General features: G+C 46.9%; 1 protein-coding gene across 4 annotated transcripts in view; it reads right to left on the reverse strand.

The window, feature by feature from the left end:
- LOC149342212 (E3 SUMO-protein ligase RanBP2-like) overlaps nucleotides 1-19,168 on the reverse strand; it is an 83,891-nt gene that overhangs the window by 2,948 nt on the left and 61,775 nt on the right. For 3 of the 4 annotated variants that reach the window (XM_089544516.1, XM_089544515.1, XM_089544514.1), the window contains exons 13-15: nucleotides 10,774-10,852; nucleotides 8,639-8,838; nucleotides 1,634-1,885 (exon numbers count right to left, since the gene is read on the reverse strand). In XM_089544516.1, the coding sequence (XP_089400642.1) occupies nucleotides 1,634-1,885; nucleotides 8,639-8,838; nucleotides 10,774-10,852 (531 nt within the window). Of the gene's footprint in view, nucleotides 1-1,633; nucleotides 1,886-8,638; nucleotides 8,839-10,773; nucleotides 10,853-19,168 lie in introns of those variants that run through there. The other variant, XR_016283015.1, reaches the window with a different exon arrangement.

Below are 19,168 nucleotides of genomic sequence, written 5' to 3' on the forward strand. Positions count from 1 at the left end.
TCTTGCACGCTGGCGATGTACTTATGATGAATGAAGACCTCACCGACAGAGGCAATCATCGCAGCTGTCGCCGGCGTGGACATCGGCAACGAACAGGAGCCAATGCAAAGTGCAGTAACAGCTCGTTAATTCAACCCCCATTAATTCCGAAATCTGGATAATTTGAACTGGTAGCGCTTTCTAGGACAACTCCAGTGTAAGTCTATGGCATCGTATGCTCGCTAAGGAGTAACACAGAGATTTCAAGTTAAACCGCCCATTCACCGACTGACATTTGACACCTTTAGCATCCGTGTACAGTGTTAGCACTGCAGTTACCAGAGAACCAGGAGCCTACATGCGTCGGCATTGAGGGTGCCAGATGGCTCCGGGTACCCAGCAGCTTTGAGGACTCCTGCCGCATTGAAACCAATCGGCCCATCTGGGCTCTTGGTACTCCGGTACCGATAGCCCTGCATAGTAAAAATGTCTATTCTCTATGTTCCTGATTGCTGCCCTGTGGCCCTGAGTCAACGTAAGCTGCAGTCTTTGGCGCAGCTTGTGGCGGCCACCCCCCTGCCTTCCAACAAAGATGCGTCAGTGCAAACGCCACCCTCCCGAGAGGCTGACTTTGGGTACCTGCCGCTTGATGACAACAGGTGCCTCATAGCCTTGCTGCTTATCAGATGACAGATGCGAACCCCCGCCTGTACAAGCTGTCCTCCAGTAGTCACTGCAATGCATGAGTACACATCATCGATGGCATCCATGGGGGAGTTCAACTGTAGGCCAACAAGGGTGCGGAAAACCTTATTCCTACTCAGTCTTGACATGGCAGACCATCATGCGTCGGGGAACAGCACCAGCTGAACGAGGGGTAAGCTCCCTTCCGGGAGGAGCTGATGCAGTGATGGGAGTGCCACCAATAGGCAGTTACGTGGAACTCCGCGGAACTGAGGAGAGTCTCTTCAGGATCCTGCCAGCATCGTGAGCGGTTGTGGTGGCATGTTCTCGTCGCTTCCGCAACAGGCGCAAGATCCTGCGCCCTGCCGCAGGACTTCTGGTTCTGCACAGCCAAGTCGGTTCCAGAAAACGCACGCTCTGGCTTCATGCCCTTGGGCTCATGCCTGGGGATGGCTTTGCCTGAAGAATGCGGCGCGCACGGGAAGTCCCGGCCGCCATTCTCAGCACATGCAAATGTTCACCACTGATACCTCCGAAGTCGCGTCCCTGTCCCAGCTGGTAAGTTCGAAGTCCTTCTATGTAAGTCTTCTAATCCCAAGGAATGCCTCGATGTTTTGTAGCTAGTTGGCCCGCTTTGTGTATCATTTACAAGCGCAAAAAACAGCATCCGAGTGCACATGCTTTGTCGTCTCTCCCTTTGTTCTTATCGAGCGCGAACCTCTCTGCAGTTAGCAGGCTAGGACGTTCCCGTGGAGCGGCAGTTCGAAGGAGAAGACTGCCCCCGATATCGCCACAGCGTACGATACAAAATTCCAATTCTTTCAGAACAATCTGTTGAAACTTGATGAAAAAAAGTGGGTTCGCAAAGAGTAAATAAGTATCCCCCCCCCCCCCCCCCCCAAGAGTAGGTGAAAGTTTAAGGGCAAGAGCGCACTCCAAGGAACCCACCATGACATAGAAGCTCTCTTACCTCCGCAAAGATTCGACTAAACACTGCAATAGCAGCAGTCGAGCTGAAGGTGGCCTGGAAGTGTCGCCGGGTGTGCGGGTCGAGAGACATGTCCACAGCTGTCCAGTAGGCTTGCAGACGCTCTGTGCGCAGGCACGTTTGTACGGCTACAATGTTGTCGCACAACACAGACCCATCGTCCGCTATGACCCGGATGCGTCCCCCAAAGCACGAGTCGTCGTACACCATGCGCAGGTTGCCCATGCCCAGGTGCTGCAGACACAGAACAGGAAAGAATGGGGAAAAAAAGTGTGAAGACACTCGCAAGACATGAGCTGCCATTGATTTCCATTTTTAACAATTTATTACAGTCATGAAGTAAGGGAGCGCGAGGAGGAAAAAAAAAGGCTGGCAATGCAGCTTGAATGGTTCCCAGCTCCCCAAAGTACATACACATACAAAAAAAAAGAACACGTTGCCTAGCGACATAAAACACAAAAACGGAATGATAATGCAGAAATAACTTGTTCACAAAACTCAGAACGCCCAATTCCTGAAATCAAACAAGAAAAGAAACAAAGTTTTGCACTCAACTTCATGAAAATGCCAATTCTAAAGCAAAGTACACATCTGAAAAACTTGCAAATAACAAGTGTCGTATAAGTGAAAATTTTATAAGAAAAAAAAAAAGATACATGTAGTACTGTTAAAACAGCAAGTTGCTACTCCAAGAACTTGCAGCATACATAAACAGCAGGCAAAAAAACGTGAGTCGGTCACATCAAAAGATTATTGTCAAGCAAAAACAATTCTATTTTCTTTTTCACAGTTATTTTGGGAGTATAAAATACCATGCCTATAGCAGAAGTCCAGCAGCGTTCTGTGCTTCTAATGTCATGAGTAGAGACCGGATTTTAGGCAAATGCCTATTTTTTTCAACGCTTTGTAGGCGCACCATTTTTACATATGAGAACGAATTAGGTGTTGACAATATGTTTAATATCATTTTTATAGTGCCTATAAATGCCTATTTTGGGTGTCAGTGCCTATAAATGCCTATTTCCGACGTCGGTGCCTAAAAATGCCCTATCTTACAGAAAAGGGGCCTGAAATACGCTGTGGTTTAGCTTTCAGATTCTGTTTGCTTTCGAATCCATTTCGGTTTTGAGTAGAACACGCACGTGGCAACATTAGATGACCTCGTCATTTGGATGTGGTGAGCACTGCACCTATGCCGGCTGTGTACACAATACCAACCACGTCAGCCGAAAGTATCGAAGCAACCTTTTTCCTATTTTCTGCCATTTTATCGTGGCAGCTTGTTGATGACTTTTGCTGTTAAAATGGTAGCTGACCAGATGGAACCACATTTCGGAAAGTATACGGAGTAAGTTAAAGGTTCGTCCAAATAATTCCAACTTGGTTCCAATTGAAACCAACTGTAAAATGTTCCATAAACCTGCTGGAAACAGTTTTATTTTTTTCTGAAGAAGATTTTTTTCTTTCTGAAGAACTCAGAATGCACTTCAAGGACGTTAATGAACTTATTGCTTCAGTCAAGGGTGTGTTTTTGAAAGCGCCTTCTCGTGTGTGCGCGTTTAAAGGGCAGTTGCCGGAAGTGCCTCTCCCGCCGGAGCCTATCATCACACGTTGGGGGACGTGGCTGGAAGCCGTTGAATACTACAACTGCCACCTTTCTGACCTGTAGACCGTCATAAACAGTTTCTCAAGTGATGAGAGTGCTCTAGCCAGGAGGGCTCGCTCAAGCTGCCCTCTCACAGGGCAACCTCCAAGGAGACCTCGCGTACTTGTGCGCTAACTTCACTTTTCTTGTGAGCACTATAAAAAAATGGAATGTGGAAGTGTAATGCTCACTACCAACATTGGACTAATTGAGAATGTGCAGCAACGAATTGCTGCTCTTCCTCACGGAGAAGTTGCCGAGAAAATCCGCGCAAAGTTGCAGTCCGTCTTGGACAAAGACGAGGGGTTCTCAGTCCTCAAGCAAATTTCAGGAGTACTTACCGGTGAACATTCTATGATACCGAACAGTGTAAAGCCATCAAATGTTCCTAAGCACAAGCACGCTCCTGTGACATCCGTTGATGTTGAGCGTTCCTTTTCAGCATACAAGCTTGTTCTTACTGATAAGAGGCATAAATTTGAGTCCATCAACCTGGAGATGGTGCTTGTCTGTTACTGCTTCCATAGCTTTAACAGTGATTTCTAGATGGATGATGTATATTTTGCCATGGATCCTCGTGGATGTACGTAGGCCCGTACAGAACTATGATGCTTTTCAGCATATTCCGCATCAAGCAGCACTGTGTGTAACATTTTCTAGCATCTCGTATTTATGGTTTCCAGATCCTTCTAATGACAAGCACCATTTGATAACTGAGTAATACTTGTTGGGGGGCTAGTTGGTACATGTTTCCAGAAAATGGTTGTAGCGCCGAAACAGACAACACACAGAAAGCTGCGCCTGTCCCGTCTAGCTTTCTGTGTGTTGTCTGTTTCGGTGCTACAACCATTTTCTGGCACCATTTGATAGTCGCGTGGCTTCAGACACTTGAAGCCACAAACCTTAAAACACTGTTTAATTCCTGTGTGAGCGAAGACTGAACTTATTTGTCAGATGCTTTGAATTGACAATGTTTCTATCAATTTTTAAATATATGGCCTCCTGTTAAGGTGTTCATTGTTTCTACTTTTGTACAAGACAGGCGAATTGTTTGTTTCGAGGTATACCAATGTGGTTTAAAACGGTTGGTAACCGTCCCTTTTGCTCCGCTGAAGCATGTGTATTGCACCAAAAGTTGCGCGACAGCCATAAAAAAAAACGGTTTCTAATGTCCGCACCTTGTTTAAGGTCCCAAATCATTCCTGCTGTGTTTTTGTTTTATTTTACGGCAGATATTGCGCGCTGAAGTTCGGAACTGTCTGCACTTTTGAGAAAGTTTATAGTGCCTATTGTTCTGCGTTAGGTGCCTAAAATGCAATTTTATCCGCCTATTTATGGCGCCTAAAACGTGCTTTTTAGTGCCTAAAAATCCAGCCTCTAGTCATGAGGTATAGTTCTTTTACAAAACGATGCAAACCATAGCAGAGGATATTTATTATTTTTCACTTCAGACTTCTAACGAGCACACAAGCAATGCGACTATGCTCGTCTATTTGCATTACAAGGTACTTCAGAAACACAGGGTGGGAAGGGTGGCTTCTGGGATGTTTTCAAGCATTTAACATTTTTTGTATGCAATATTATACCACTCTCTGCACATTACTTTTGGCAGTATTCCCCTAACTAATTAATTGTGCAAGTATAACAGTGCACTGTAAAATAATCAAGTGCACTATAAAATAATCAATCTGGCTTCCTTCATTTCAGCTTTTCTTAATTGTGACAGCATTCTACTATGAATAAGCAAAATGATATATACAAAGAAGAGTAGAAGTTTACGAAGTCTCAAAAATTGATACCATGTGCTCCTTCTGCTTCAAAACGGCTGCGCAAGAAATTATTGGATACAACCGATGTAGAGATAAGCACAGTCTCGTTGCGCTGTTACTGCGTTGACCAACTGCTTTACGTCATCACAAAAACGAAACTTCTCCCAGTAGCTGACCTATGCAGCAAATCATGCCTCCCGAACTGCTATGGCTATTTGCAACAACATTTACACAAGTTCGCGTCTTAAGATCAAAGCCGTCAGAAAATTGCTCAGCAGCATGCGGGTTTGATGTTGCCAAAAAGCGCATAAAAAACTGGTACCGAGGAAAACACTGAGAGCACATTTTCATGCGCAATAGAAACGCCATGCTTTCCATTCACTCAAAGCAAATTTCTATCGTTAGTGTGCAACATCCGCAGCTCTTATGTCACATCTCAAGCATTCTATCACATTTTCTCAGGGCAATGCATCGAATTTGTGCTCAGTACGTGACTGTGTGGTCTCTGATGACATGCTGTCTGAGAGCAAACTCCCAACCGTGTAGCTACTGAGGCGCTTGACCATCGTGCTAAAATTGCAACGCTCGGCGGCAGCACACAAAAACCACAACTACAACGAACTAACACACAGCCACAACTCCCGTGCCTTTGACAGCCACGAAAAACTGGAGCCATCTGGAGCTGGTGATACTGCTGCCGATACGGATAGCGGGAGCTCGCGGCGGAGGAAAAAGTTGATGATGATGATGATGAGCCGCAGCCTCGGGCACAGATCGAAGCTCCCGTGTGTGGCCTCTGCGATCAAGTGCGCTGCTGCTCGCAGCTGGCGCTGATCACGGAGGCCACTGACATGCATGCATTTCTAAGGTTATTCCCGCGTGAGTCGTGGAAAGCTTGGGTGCGGCCCTTAAACGGATTTCATTTATTTATTTTTTTTTAATATTTCCTTCGGGAAAACAGGTTGCCGCCCTTGCTTGTGTTGATATGGTATTGTGCGAAAGCAGGATCTCGCAGGTGGACACCACTGCCATGCACCTGAAAGTGCGACTGAGGTGTACACTGACCCAGGGAGCCGGTTATGCGCCTGTCTTTCTCTCAAACTCAACGAAGACTACAATGCTGTTCACACCAACGCCAGTGAACCCAATGAACGCCGGCAGCCTGTTGCTGCAGTGCAGTGCTTCTGCCAAAACATCAATGCAAACACAAACACCACATATCTCTATGTCAGTACCGCCAAAGTGCGAGTGAGGTGTCCACCAACCCAGGGAGCCAGTTACACATCTTTCCTTTCCTTTCACGACGTGCGCGCAGATGGACGTTGATGATGACGAAGATGTGCAATGCACAGTGAAAGAGTGGCACTTTAAAAAAAAGGCGTGATCCGCTGCGGCGATAGCATAGTGCTCACATGCAGCGGCTACCTAAGCTAATCTGTTCGCACTGCCACGGGTTCAAAACCCAGTCGCGGCAAAATTTTTTATTTCTGCAGGTATCTTCTCAAGAGACTTCAAACAGACCTCGCCTTTTTCAGGATTGCTAGTCAAATAGTGGTTTCACATTAAAAAAAAACAAAAAAAACACTGAAAATGTAGTGAACCCTTATGAGGAGACTCACAAAAACAGTGAAAAGCCCATGACAAGCACGCAGTTTTTCAGTGGGAGAGAAGAACAGAACATAAGCGAGAGGAACATACACTGGCATCGGAATAGTGAGAATGTTTTTAAAAAGGTATAACAAATGACCAGTGATGCGCCAGTCAGCATCCAAAACAGGCGCAGAGCTGGGTTCGGACGAGTGGTGAATGCATGGTCCAACAGCTGCCGTTGCCACAGGCTGGCGGCAAAGTTCAGAAACTGAAACTATGGAGCCAGGCTACTTTTTGCCCTAGAAACAGGGACCCTCGACCGTCGCCATGCTTTCCGTTACGTGCACTCAAGACATGCGCAGGTTACCGTGCACCATGCCGCAAGCGGAATTTTTACATTATCACCTGCCCGCTGTGACACCTCAGCTCGACCCTTTGGAAGCCGCATGCAAAATTTCACAAGTGAGCTTTCCCGCATATCATACTCGACCAAAAAGAAATGGCAAAGCTCACGGATGGACAGTTACGAAGGCAACAGGATGAATGTTAACAGGTGTGGACATTAAGTATGTAACACATTATTAAGGAAGGACAAAAAAAAAAAAGAAAGACACAGCATGCTTTCACAATGTTTTAAGGGGGGACACTGGTCTTGAAAAAAAAAATTTTTATTAATGAAGTCACAGTTACGAAATCTTCAGGGCATATGAATTTTTATGTGCTGATTCTAAATATGTCATTTAATTTAATGTAAAACAATTCCTTGAGCACTTATGCACTTTTTATGCTAGTATTTTACGGACAGTTTTGAACAAAATTTTCTGTGGGAAACTCGCTGAAATGTATGCCATTGGGTTCTCTTGACACCAAGGAATACAATAAGAGTGAAACTGTCTTTCTGCCTATCATAGAATTTAAGTTATAGAGTTTTGAAGTTGTCGCTTCAGAAATGAGAAGGAAAGTGTGTATTCCTGTTTCTGAAGTGGCAGCTTCAGTACCCATTACTCAAGTTCTGTGATAGCCAGGATGATAATTTTACCCTTATTGTATTCCTTGGTGTCAAGAGAACCCAATGGCATACATTTCAGCGAGTTTCCTGCAGCAAATTTTCTTCACAATTCTCCGCAAAATATTTGCATAAAAAGTGCATAAGTGCTCAAGGAATTGTTTTACATGAAATTAAATGACGTATCTATAATCAGCGCACAAAAATACATGTGTCCTGAAAATTTCATAACTATGACTAAATTAATAAAATCTTCTTTTCAAGACCAGTGTCCCCCCTAAGAGGGTTGTCGGCCATATTGTTCCCATCAGGTGTCATATGTGGGAAAGCCCACTTTGCGGAATTTTGCGTGAAGTCAGGCCTGGTAACGTCCGAATCAGATCGGTTTGGTTGGTTGGCTGGTCAACGGGATGAACGCCGCAGAAGAAAGCAAAGAAAACGCGTTCGTATTATTTTCCAGGAACTTTAAACTTGATTGTCGGATAACTTTCCCGAGATACTGTGGTTTTTCAAAGGCTGAATTTATGAATGTCAGCGCAATATATGAACGCTGCCAAATATTAAAAAATTTTCGAATATTTGAAAATTCTCTAATGCCCAATTATAAAATATGAATATTAACCAAATGTCAAGCATATTCGATTCGTATCCAGAATCTAGAAATTTGCACATGCCTAATATTTTTCCTTCCTTAACAAAGCCACACAAATGCTCTGTGAATGTCAATGCACGGAACTTCTGTGGTTCGCAGTCGCTGAGAAAGTTGGGTCTTAGTCAAAGGACACTTGAAACAATTCATCTTAAGAAGATTCTTTTTTATATTGAGTCCTCTGGGAAGCCAACAAATGTCGCACGCTGTTCATCTTATCTGAGAATTCGTCTTAACAGGAGTCTACTGTAATGCAAGGGGTGACTTCCAATATCTACAAACCTCAGGTAAGAAATTCTCCACGGTGTTGTAAAGGCAAGAGGCCTACCTCATAAACGCCTCCGCCAGGCTTCTGCACAGCCAAAGTGACCCTCTTTTCAAACATAATGTCTTCCCCATGTTCATCGTCTTCCTCATCGTATTCCTCCTCGTCATCTTCTGCGTCCTCCTCTTCCTCCTCTTCATCTTCCTTCGTGGGGTCCTCGTTGAGCTGCTTTCCTTCCAGCTCGCCATTCCTCTCCGAGCCAACTGCAAGAAGAATGTAGATGCACACAAGAATGCGGCGAAATGAGACGCACAGCTAAAAAGCTGCTTGGAGAAGCCTGGTGTACCCGTGCAAAGGGTGATCAAAGTAAAGTAGAATCTTGATATGATTACGGTTGATCCGAACTTCTCTATACTACGAATTTTACAAACGTCCTGGCCAGAGTGCGTCATATATAATATAGACTACGTTTCGGAATTGTGCGAAGTATTTCTCAAGTCAAGGCGGATGCTGAGAATACGCAATCCCCCAGGAGTCAGCTGGCACACACTCGGTAATGATGCAGTTCCAAAAGGACTACAGTCAAACCTCGTTATAACGAAACGGTTAATAATAAAACAATGGATATAACGCAGGAATGACAATTCCCCTTGGAAGCTCTGCCAAACTGGCTAGAACGAAGCAATCGCCAGATCCCATTTAACTTTGTTATGACAAGGTTCAACTGCACTTGGCAAAACTGAGGGGGAAAAAAAAAAGGCCCAAGCGATCATTAGAAATCCACAACCGTAAGTAACGGAGCCAAAAAAGCTGGTATACCGAACTAGCCAGTGCCATGTAGTTCCTGCTTCAATAGTAGGTGGCATGCTTCGCCACTCTATACAGGCTGCTGCTGGTGCAGTACAGCGTGCAGTAAAGCTCTTCGGCATCCGTTCGTGGATTCCGTGTCACAGCCGGCGGCAGCAACGCTGTCAGCATAGTCAGTGTAACACGCCATGCAACATCTGTAGCAGGCAGTATCAGAGTGAAACGCCTCCATTTACCTCTAAATGCTGGCCTTGCAATTGCATCATTCCGTGTTTATCACTTTGAGCTACACGAATGCCATCATGCCATCCTGCGAGGAAGTGGGTCTGTGGCGGGTATGCGTCTGCTTTTTATTTGGCCAACGAGGGGCGCAAGTTACGGTGTCGACTTACATGCGGTAATATATCGTATACATTGTGTGTTATGACCTTTGTAGAGTCTTCTAGGCCGTATTCGCAAAGTCGCAGCATAATTCATGCAGCCCCATTTTGAAGCCCTTATCTCAGGAAAACAACGGTGCAAAAAATGCGAGCAAATACGGTAATATGAAATATGTGAAAGACAACAGAACGAATGTCATGGGTGTGGGCATTTCATACATCACGAAGGGCCAAACCAAAGACCGCGCATGTTTTGACAGTTGGGAAAAAAACGCTGGTCGGCCATCTTGTTCTCATCAAGTGGACATGTAAGAAAGCCAACCTGTGAAACTTAGCGCGAGGTCCATGCCTAGCAGTGTCCAAATGTACATTTTGGGATGGCACAAATTTGTAAAATGCCCTGGCCAAAGTGCATTGCGTGCAATGAACAGAAATTCAGCTGTCACGACCCCCCCCCCCCCCCCCTGACACCCCTCAATGCGGATGGGTAACACACAAGCTGTGATGGCAGAAAGCGGAAACGACGCCTTTATCCTGTTTTGCTGACTCTTGTCAGATAATTTACCCAATCATTGATTTTGCAACAGTCAGGTTAATGCAAGTCTGACTGATATTTAGACACTGCTGAGAATCATTTTCTCGAATCTAATATGAAATTAATAACAAACACATATAATTCATATTCAGAATTCTGAATACTCACACGCCACTAGTGTTTATAGCTCCCTTTCCTAACATCACACACCATAGCAAGGCTGCCTGTTCACAGTTGTCTCAGCATGAGAAGAAACTTTGCTGAGTTGTGGCAAATTCCATTTGGCAATGCAGAGAAAGTTTTCTTGCTCCACGATAATGAAGAGCACGTTTTAATGAGCATTTTCAATTCAGACCTTGAGTACTGATTGGGCCGCGACTGATATCTTGCTCCTTCACAGATTTGGAGCTGCTCCAGATTACAATATGGAATGTGCCATTATAGTCTGCCGAACACGACCACATTCGCAACCTCACCTGTTTGGCTTCCACTGTCCACAACAGCCAGCCTGCAATCTTCGAAAACCTTTGCAAATGTGTCCATTACTTCTGCGTTCTTTGTGAAGGAAGCATAAAACAAGAAAGAAAAAATAAAAAGGCAGTCAGTTATCACTACTGGTGCACCTTTCAACTATGTACGCCAAGGTTAAAAAAAAAGAAGACATAGTGGCTCCAGCAACATATGAGAAGGAGGAAGAAAAGAAATGTCTTCCTCACTCATTAGACAAAACAAAACACCTTGAGATTTAGTTGAGTAGCTTGAAACCTTCCTTCCCCCCCCCCCCCCACAAAGTGCTATGGAAATCAAGCCATGCCATAATTACAGTTAGCATCCACTTAAAAGCAGCAATATAGGTGGCCCCCACACCAAGATAATTCTTTACTTAACTCTCTCTTACTGCGCCCATTAAGCATCGTTAGCATGGAAGTCAGGTTCCGAGCAGGGTTGATCCAGACCTCCCATTCCTACATGCGGCCTCCTTTGAGGAACCAGTTCGAATTAACCAGCACAAGACCCTTAGTGCCCAAGTTAGTGAGCATCCCAAAATCATATGGTTACACGACACTGGCAGGAACTGAGCCTGCGGTTCAAATTATCCGGACTTCCAAAGTAACATGTTGAATTAACAAGCTTTTACTACATTACCCTGCAGAGGTAATACTTTACATTGGTAATGGAGAGCCCCACCCTTACTATGTGGCCATGCCACTAAGTCTACTCTGTGTTAAGCTGCCAGTTGGAAACTGCAGCGTTTTGTACAGAATTCACCATGGCGATTAGCTGGAGAACAAAGCCCTTCTTCGGTGACGGTAGGCAAGGAAGCTTCTATGCACTTTGTTAGCGAGCCAACAAACCCACTGAAAATTCCCTGTGCGTTACAAATAGACCTTGTGTATTAAAGAGTGGGGCGCTACATGCTTTTTTTACTAACTAACCCTAGGCATGATTAATCCTAGCTAATTGGTTGTGGGCCTCACTCAACACCAGGGTGTCGAACCGGAACCGAACCTGAACCCGAAACCGGAACCGAACCCGTATTTTTGCCCGGAACCGGAACCAAACCGAACCCATATTTTTTTCGCCATCTTGGAACTGAACCCAAACCGGAACGATTCAAAGGAACCGTTCCGAACCGGTTCGGGACTCGGTTCAGTCCCACTTTTTTTGCCAGCCAGCATACTTTTTTTTAGAGCGCAGCTCTTTGGCGTCCGTTCCTGGGTTTCGCGTCGTCGTCGGCGTCGAGCGTCGGCCTCGTAACCAGCTCCGCCCCCAATGTCACGCTTTTCAATTGGTCGAAATGCTCGTGACGTCACGGTGCGCGAATTTCAAATGGGGCCAATTGTACTTTGGCTAGTAACCATGCAACCAATCAAAGGGATCGTATAGTGATGCTGCAACTAAGTTGGACTGAGTTTAGTTAATTGCTTAATTAATCAATTAGCCTAATTAATATAGAGGAGAATGAAGAGGTCAGAAGAAAAGAAAAGAAAGACGCGCGCCGCAGCGACAGCAGCGTCCGCGGAAGGAGACGCTGCTGAAAAAAACAGATAAGTACGAAGCCGCGTTCCCTCCACCACCACGCACTTCCCCACTCAGTAAGACGTTGCTCGTTTCATATACGTTGTGTCGAACATCCTAGACAGTTCCAACAATTGACAGGTTAATGACAGAACACGATGGATAGAAATACAATAATATAAATACGAAATAGCCTAATTAACCTTTCTAGTTAGACCGCATAAATCAATAAAACCGAGAATGAAATTGGTCGAGTTGGGGAATCGAACCAGGGTCTCCGGAGTGCGATACGAGCACGCTAGCCACTCCGCAATGCCAGCTGAATGGTTTGGAATGAACAAAGGCGCGTCTAGCTAATACGGAGTCTTCGGTCACTCCCATCTTCCCCCTTTCCCTTACGGCGAGGTGCAGGTGTCCACCCAGATATGCGAGAGAGATACATTTCCTTTCCTCAAAAAATAAATTTACCGTCCAGCAAGGCGTACAGCCGAATTGGCGATGGCGTTCTGTGGACTCCCTGGCAGCGTTGCAAGACGCTGTCGCGTTCCACTCTTACAGGCGAAGCTTAACATGTTAACCACACATCAGTAACACACGCAGACAGCCAATGGACGCGTCATTCGCTGGCAGCACTTGATTCATCATTCACAACCACATTCGTGACAGAATGCTGTACTAAGGCTTTCGCCTTGCACCACTTTAGTCGCCAAAGTGACTCCTAATTTTAGAGCGCAGCTCTTTGGCATCCGTTCCTGGGTTTCGCGTGAAGTTCTGCTGTACGGTTATGAAGAAAGTCGGCGATGTAGTTGTAAGTGCGAGTGCCTACATTCATTTGTGAGAGGTTTGCCAGGATGGAAGCATGTGACACGTTGTCGAAAGCCTTGCGCTGACATCTAGGCTTAGGATGGTTCGTGTAGCTCGGATGGGTCTCGGATCGAGGATGTCGTGTTGGATTTGCCTTATCCGCCTTATCCGCCGCATCAGCACCCGCCGGGGAGGTATGAAGGAGGATGACCTCTGTCGGCTCACGCAAGCTTTCCTCATTAGCAGGATAGTCTACTCCTACCCCTACTATCACCTCCGCCGGAAGGACGAGGAAGCTGTGAACAGCATTATACGTTCAGCGTACAAAGCGGCACTGGGGCTACCTCAGTACGCCAGCACACAGCACCTCCTCCAACTCGGCATCTACAACACGCTCACAGAACTCATAGAGGCACACAAGACCGCCCAAATCCACCGCCTCTCACGCACTAAACACGGGCGGCTCATACTTGACCGTCTCAACATCAACCCCATAGGCGATGTCCACCCCACGACGCCCATTCCGATAGGGGTCTATAGCCGCCTAGTTATAAAACCAATCCCCAAAAACATGCTACCTGGCCGCCATGATACGCGCCGTCAGCTGAAAGCCCAAGCACTAGATGCCACATACCTTGCCGACGAACACGCAATATACGTAGATGCTGCACGGCAAAGTGCAAACACATACGTGGCTTGTGCAACCACGCCACAATCTACTATCGTCACCGCCGCCACAGTAGTAGCTCACTCTCCGACAGTGGCAGAAGAAACCGCCATCGCGCTGGCCATCGCTGACCCACGTACGCGCACAGTCCTCAGCGACTCCAAAAGAGCGATACAAAATTACTCGGCAGGTTTTATCTGCCACCCCGCTGCACGCATCCTTCGCGGCTGCACTCCCGACCATAAGATCAATCTGGTCTGGGTACCCGCCCACGCGGGAAACTCTGGAAACGAAGGGGTCGACCGACTAGCCCGAGGACTAACCAACCGGGCGGCCGGCCTCACGGACCCAGACGCTCTTGCCGAGGCTCCCCAGACCTTTGCCGAAATTACCAACCTCTACAGAGAGATGAGACGCCAGTTCCCGCCTCCACACCCCGACTTGAATCGAGCGCAAGCCACCTTGCTCCGCAGGTTGCAGACACACTCCATCCTTAGCCATTCTAGACTTTCACTCATCACAGACGGGGAATACGACCCCGTCTGCCAAAATTGTTACCAGGGAGAAATCGCTACCCAGGCTCACATCCTCTGGGGTTGCGCGGGAAATCCGCCCCCTCGAACCTTACTGCCAGCTCCCTCCAAAGACGGATGGAACCAACTCCTCAGAAGGCCAGACAAGAGCATCCAACTGGCACTCATTTCGTGGGCCCAGGAAGTCGCCCCCACCTGGGGGCCACACCAAGCCCACCTGCCCTAAATCCCGCCAATCTATGGCAATAAAGTTGTTTCTCTCTCTGGGTTTCGCGTCGTCGTCGGCCTCGTAACCAGCTCCGCCCCCCTTTCATCCCCCCAGCGCTAGCAGCGACCGACTGATAACGACCGACTGATACCGCTGGATGCCGCTGACGCCGCTAGAGAGTCAAGATAACGTGACTGCATAGAACACCGTCGCCGCCATGCAGAAAGAGGAGGAAAGGGTCCCCCCCCCCTGTTCTTGTGTGGCGGATAGGGTGCTCTTCAGTTGCCGACGCGCCGGTTGTTTCACGTAGGCCCCGGCACGTCGACGAATACGTGACCACCTTCCCACGGCTAGACCTGGTTCTTAGCGCTGCGGAAGCGAGGGTATCATATTGTTTGTGTCGGCATCGGCGGCGTTGTCCCTGAAACCAACTCCGCAGCTGGGGTTGACTCACTATCGAAAAGGTGAAACAGCTTATTTGCTGCGCTCAAACTTCGCATTAGGAAGTAACGTAATCGTCGGTAATTTTTTTCAGATAAACTGAGATGTGCTAGCGTGTAGATTTACCCACCGAAAGCTAGACAGTGCGAAAATGGCACCCAGTCTGTGGGACAGCAAAACTTGAAGGATGGCTGGTGTCAAGGAAGAAACCTAAATGGAGCTTTTGTAATGCGCTGTAGGGAATTCTAAAACATTGTAAGCCAGTCTGATGTGAAATCTTCATGTTAATAGAGTCGCCCCCTTTTAGATGCTTGTTTATGGTTTTGATCAAACTGTCATCAATGCACTAAATCATAAAGCCTTCGTCCTCAGCTTGAAGGCTAACGCTTGCACAGAAGAAGACATCTTGTCGGAAAGTTCGCAAGCACCCTGAGGCTTTCCCCTCATTTGCTCACTTTGTTTGCATAAAGCACCGAGGAGGAATAGCTTCGCTTTCTTTGTGTCATGTAGCATGAATATGTGAAACACAGGGGCAAAGGCCCAACCAGATTTTGCAACAATTACTTTCGGCCCGCGTACTGTGCGATGTCAGTGCACGTTAAAGAACCCCAGGTGGTCGAAATTTCCGGAGCCCTTCACTACGGCGTCCCTCTAAGCCTGAGTCGCATTGAGACGTTAAACCCCAGAAACCAACCAACAATTACTTTCGGAGGCATTTCTTGTAGTGGCTGCGGCTGCTCATCCGAATGTTACGGGTTCGATCCCGGCCGCAGGAGCGCATTTCGACTGCGGCGAAATCTTAAAAACTCTCGTGTGCTGTGCGATGTGAGCGCACTTTGAAAAACCCGTGCTAGTCTACGTTACTCTCGAGTCCTCGATCCACTAAGCGTCCTGTGTCGCTTCGACAGGGTAAACCCGAGGTATTGCTACTATTATTACGAAATAAATTATGTATAAATGAGTTCAATTTCCTTTTTTTTTCAGAATTTTTAGCACTGAGAGCGCGAATCTGCGCACACCGGACAGTGCGTCAAGGGTGGGGGCTGCACACGCGCAAGCGCACGCACGCACGCACACACGCATGCACGCATGCACACCACGGTTATTTTTGGGAAAGGCGGATATATTGTTAATGCAGTAAAGAAAAAAGAAACTATCATACTCTAACCTCGAGTGGGACTCATACCACAGGCGGCGCAACAGAGAACCTTCATTTACCTTTGTTTTAGACTACTCGGCCATCTCCAAAGCTTCTTTTTATTGCTGTTGCATAGAATATTAAGAACCTCCCTGGCCCTCCTCAAGCCTTAGCAGACCGCGTCGAATTCAGTAGTCTCAACATACCGCCTCACATCTCCATCACAGAGAAATTGCAAAATTCTGGAAGGCGCGCACGTCGAGGAAGGGTAACCAGTCAGGGAGTTGCACTTTGCTCAGCATATACCTCCTGCGCTAAAATGCACAGTTCTTTGAACAGTGACCTCGTTGAACGTGGCAGTTCTGTGTGTTATCCATCATGAGGCTTTTCCACACGCTAAACCGTCGTATTAACACGAAAAGTTTCAAAAGAACCCAGCATCACGACCCCAAAAAATAATTTCATTGATAAATAGTTTCTCGTTGTTCGCACAGGCAGCAATTCACTGACCACGGCACAAAAGTCCCATTGGTGCGAAGGCATGTCCTAACGCGAAAGCAAGAGCGATGTTTGAAGTCTCAGAAAGGCTTGTGCGGCTGACTGAATCTACAGCCGCTGAACTCGCTTTAAAACACTGGTGCCATGAAGGGCTAGGTAAGGCAGCAGACATAGGGGTAGGGCAATTAGTGGCCGAATTTGCCATTTGCCTTCTGGATAGGCTGTGTACAGGTATTCTAAGGAAAGTGAAGAGTGGGCAAACTGAGTGCATCAGCACTAAACTATCTCACGACCATGTCCAGAAAAGACGGATGAGCACTTAGCCGTGTATTAAGCACGTCTGCCAGTAAGGTGTTGTTTATGGTTTTAAAAAATAAGAACCGTAAAGCAAGTTGGTGGGCAAAAATTAGAGCGCCACTTAAGTTCCGCCTTAAATCTCTCACGAAACCTTTCACAAAAAATATAGTCTCTCACGAAAAAAAGTCCGCAGAGACACTTAAGACGACTTGCGTGTGAGAATGCGTAAGCCTGGTCGCTCACTTCGTGAACGCAGTCGGCGTGCGCTGCCGCGTGATGTGATCCGATGAAACGCAACTGGCAATTCTACCCCTGCATGGCTCTACGTAGCCGCCGCCACTACGCCGCCGCACCCCTTCTGATTTGCGCACTGCTCTGCCTTAAGGGTATGAGCGATAGCTAATGGGTTAAGGCCCATACACGCGGAATTGGTCATCCACTACTAAACCTTCATAGATTCGTGGGAGTCCTCATACCACTCCTGGCGCAGTGGTGCAGCGAGTAAGTGATACGCCTCTGCCCTGCGATGGTAGTCGCTGACACCGATGAAATTTGTGCGATCCATGTTGCTAACGTCTAGCGGCCAATCATTAATATAACTTCCACCTGCCATGGTGCGCAGTTTTCTCGCAACCCGATTGACAACTTGTAATGAAGCCACAAGGTTACGGTATCTAGGTGGCCCACCTACCTCCTAGGTTGATCTCTGGGTATTTTTCACTCACGGCCAACGACGACACCGACGGCGACGCCAGATTTGTTGCGAAACGAGCTCCTAAATGCTGTCACATTGAAATGTACACGACGGATTCACCAGACGCTATCAAGGGAGCAACAAATTCTGTCGACGCACAGGCTCCCTTTGATAGCGCCCCAGACAAGTCAAAACATACTGTGTGGCGCAAGTACCTTCTTCCTCGTATACAGTGCAGCACTTGCCACAGTGTTGCATCGATACCTGGGAAAAATCATCTGCCACAGTGTTGCATCGATACCTGGGAAAAATCACGAGCGCTCGCTCCCAAAAGTGTGGTCAACCTACGGGCTCACTCAAACTCACTCACTTAGGCCCGGGCTCACTCGAACTCAACTCAAGTTCATTTAGGCTCACAACTTATGTGAATTCACTCCGACTCACGACTCATCTGGCTCACTCATTTCGACTAAAGACTGATCTGACCTCACTCATCTCAACTCACGTTTCATTACGGATCACTCGCTCGTTTTGACTCGGCACGTGGACTCATTGCACTGAAGCGCTCAAGTGGCACGCCGCCGAGCAGACCAATACACACGAGAAAGGACCCCCGCCTCCAGCTCAGTAATATGGTGGAACTCGTACAAAACTTACGCCACATCCCCACGCGGCTCATTGCCATAAGCACCCGCGAAAACTAGCTAAGGTGAAGGGACAAAACACCGATTTCTTCGCTTCCATGGAATTCTCTTCAGTCGCCCACAGACGTCGCCTAGCAGCTTCGCTTTCAAGCGTCCATGGCCGTGGCAGTAAATAATTCCTGCCCTCTTCTGTCAGTACACTAGAAGGTAACAACAAAAAAAAAAAAACTAAGAGCACACCATCGTCGCGAAAACATAGGCCACGATCTAAGCTTGAGCCTTGACTCGCTCACTACTCCGATCATGATCTTAATTTCGGCTCAGTCTCACTCACCACTCAGATCATGATCTGAATGTGAGTCTGGAATCACTCACGATTCCGATCATGATTTGCATGATTTCGTTCCCACTCACTACTCAGATCATGATGTGAATGTGAGCCTTAATGAGTCGATTCATGAGTGAATCCGCCGACCTATGGTCGCAGCGCAAGTCACAACTAAGTTGTTGAAAATTTGTGTCCGTGCAAAAACGAAGTGCGCCCAACCCATGTACGCATGCTTTTTTTTTATCACTCTTTTTATCACAACAAAAGAGTGCGACGCCATCAGCATAGGCGAAATTAAATTTTACGCTCTACTTGCGAGAAACAACGATTAGCTGTGTTTTTTAAGCTAAACCATAGAGGCTCGAGATATATAACGCGAGTTTCAAAAGCGATGTCGAACAAGTGATTCAAATAAAATATGTTTGGTAATCTCCTAGCTGCTACGGAGAGCCAGTGTTCCCACGAGGCTCTTGTTGGTTAGAAGATGGGCGGTTGAGGGTGGTCTCGCATATTCTCATACCATGTGGTACGTTTAGAATTAGACGTGTTTGCATATACCATGTCGTAGATGGTCGGAGGGGACGGGCTGGGCTGCTCAAA

The sequence above is a fragment of the Amblyomma mixtum genome, chromosome 5 (genome assembly GCF_055824585.1).
Source record: "Amblyomma mixtum isolate Tamu chromosome 5, ASM5582458v1, whole genome shotgun sequence".
In the NCBI taxonomy this organism is placed as follows: domain Eukaryota; kingdom Metazoa; phylum Arthropoda; class Arachnida; order Ixodida; family Ixodidae; genus Amblyomma; species Amblyomma mixtum.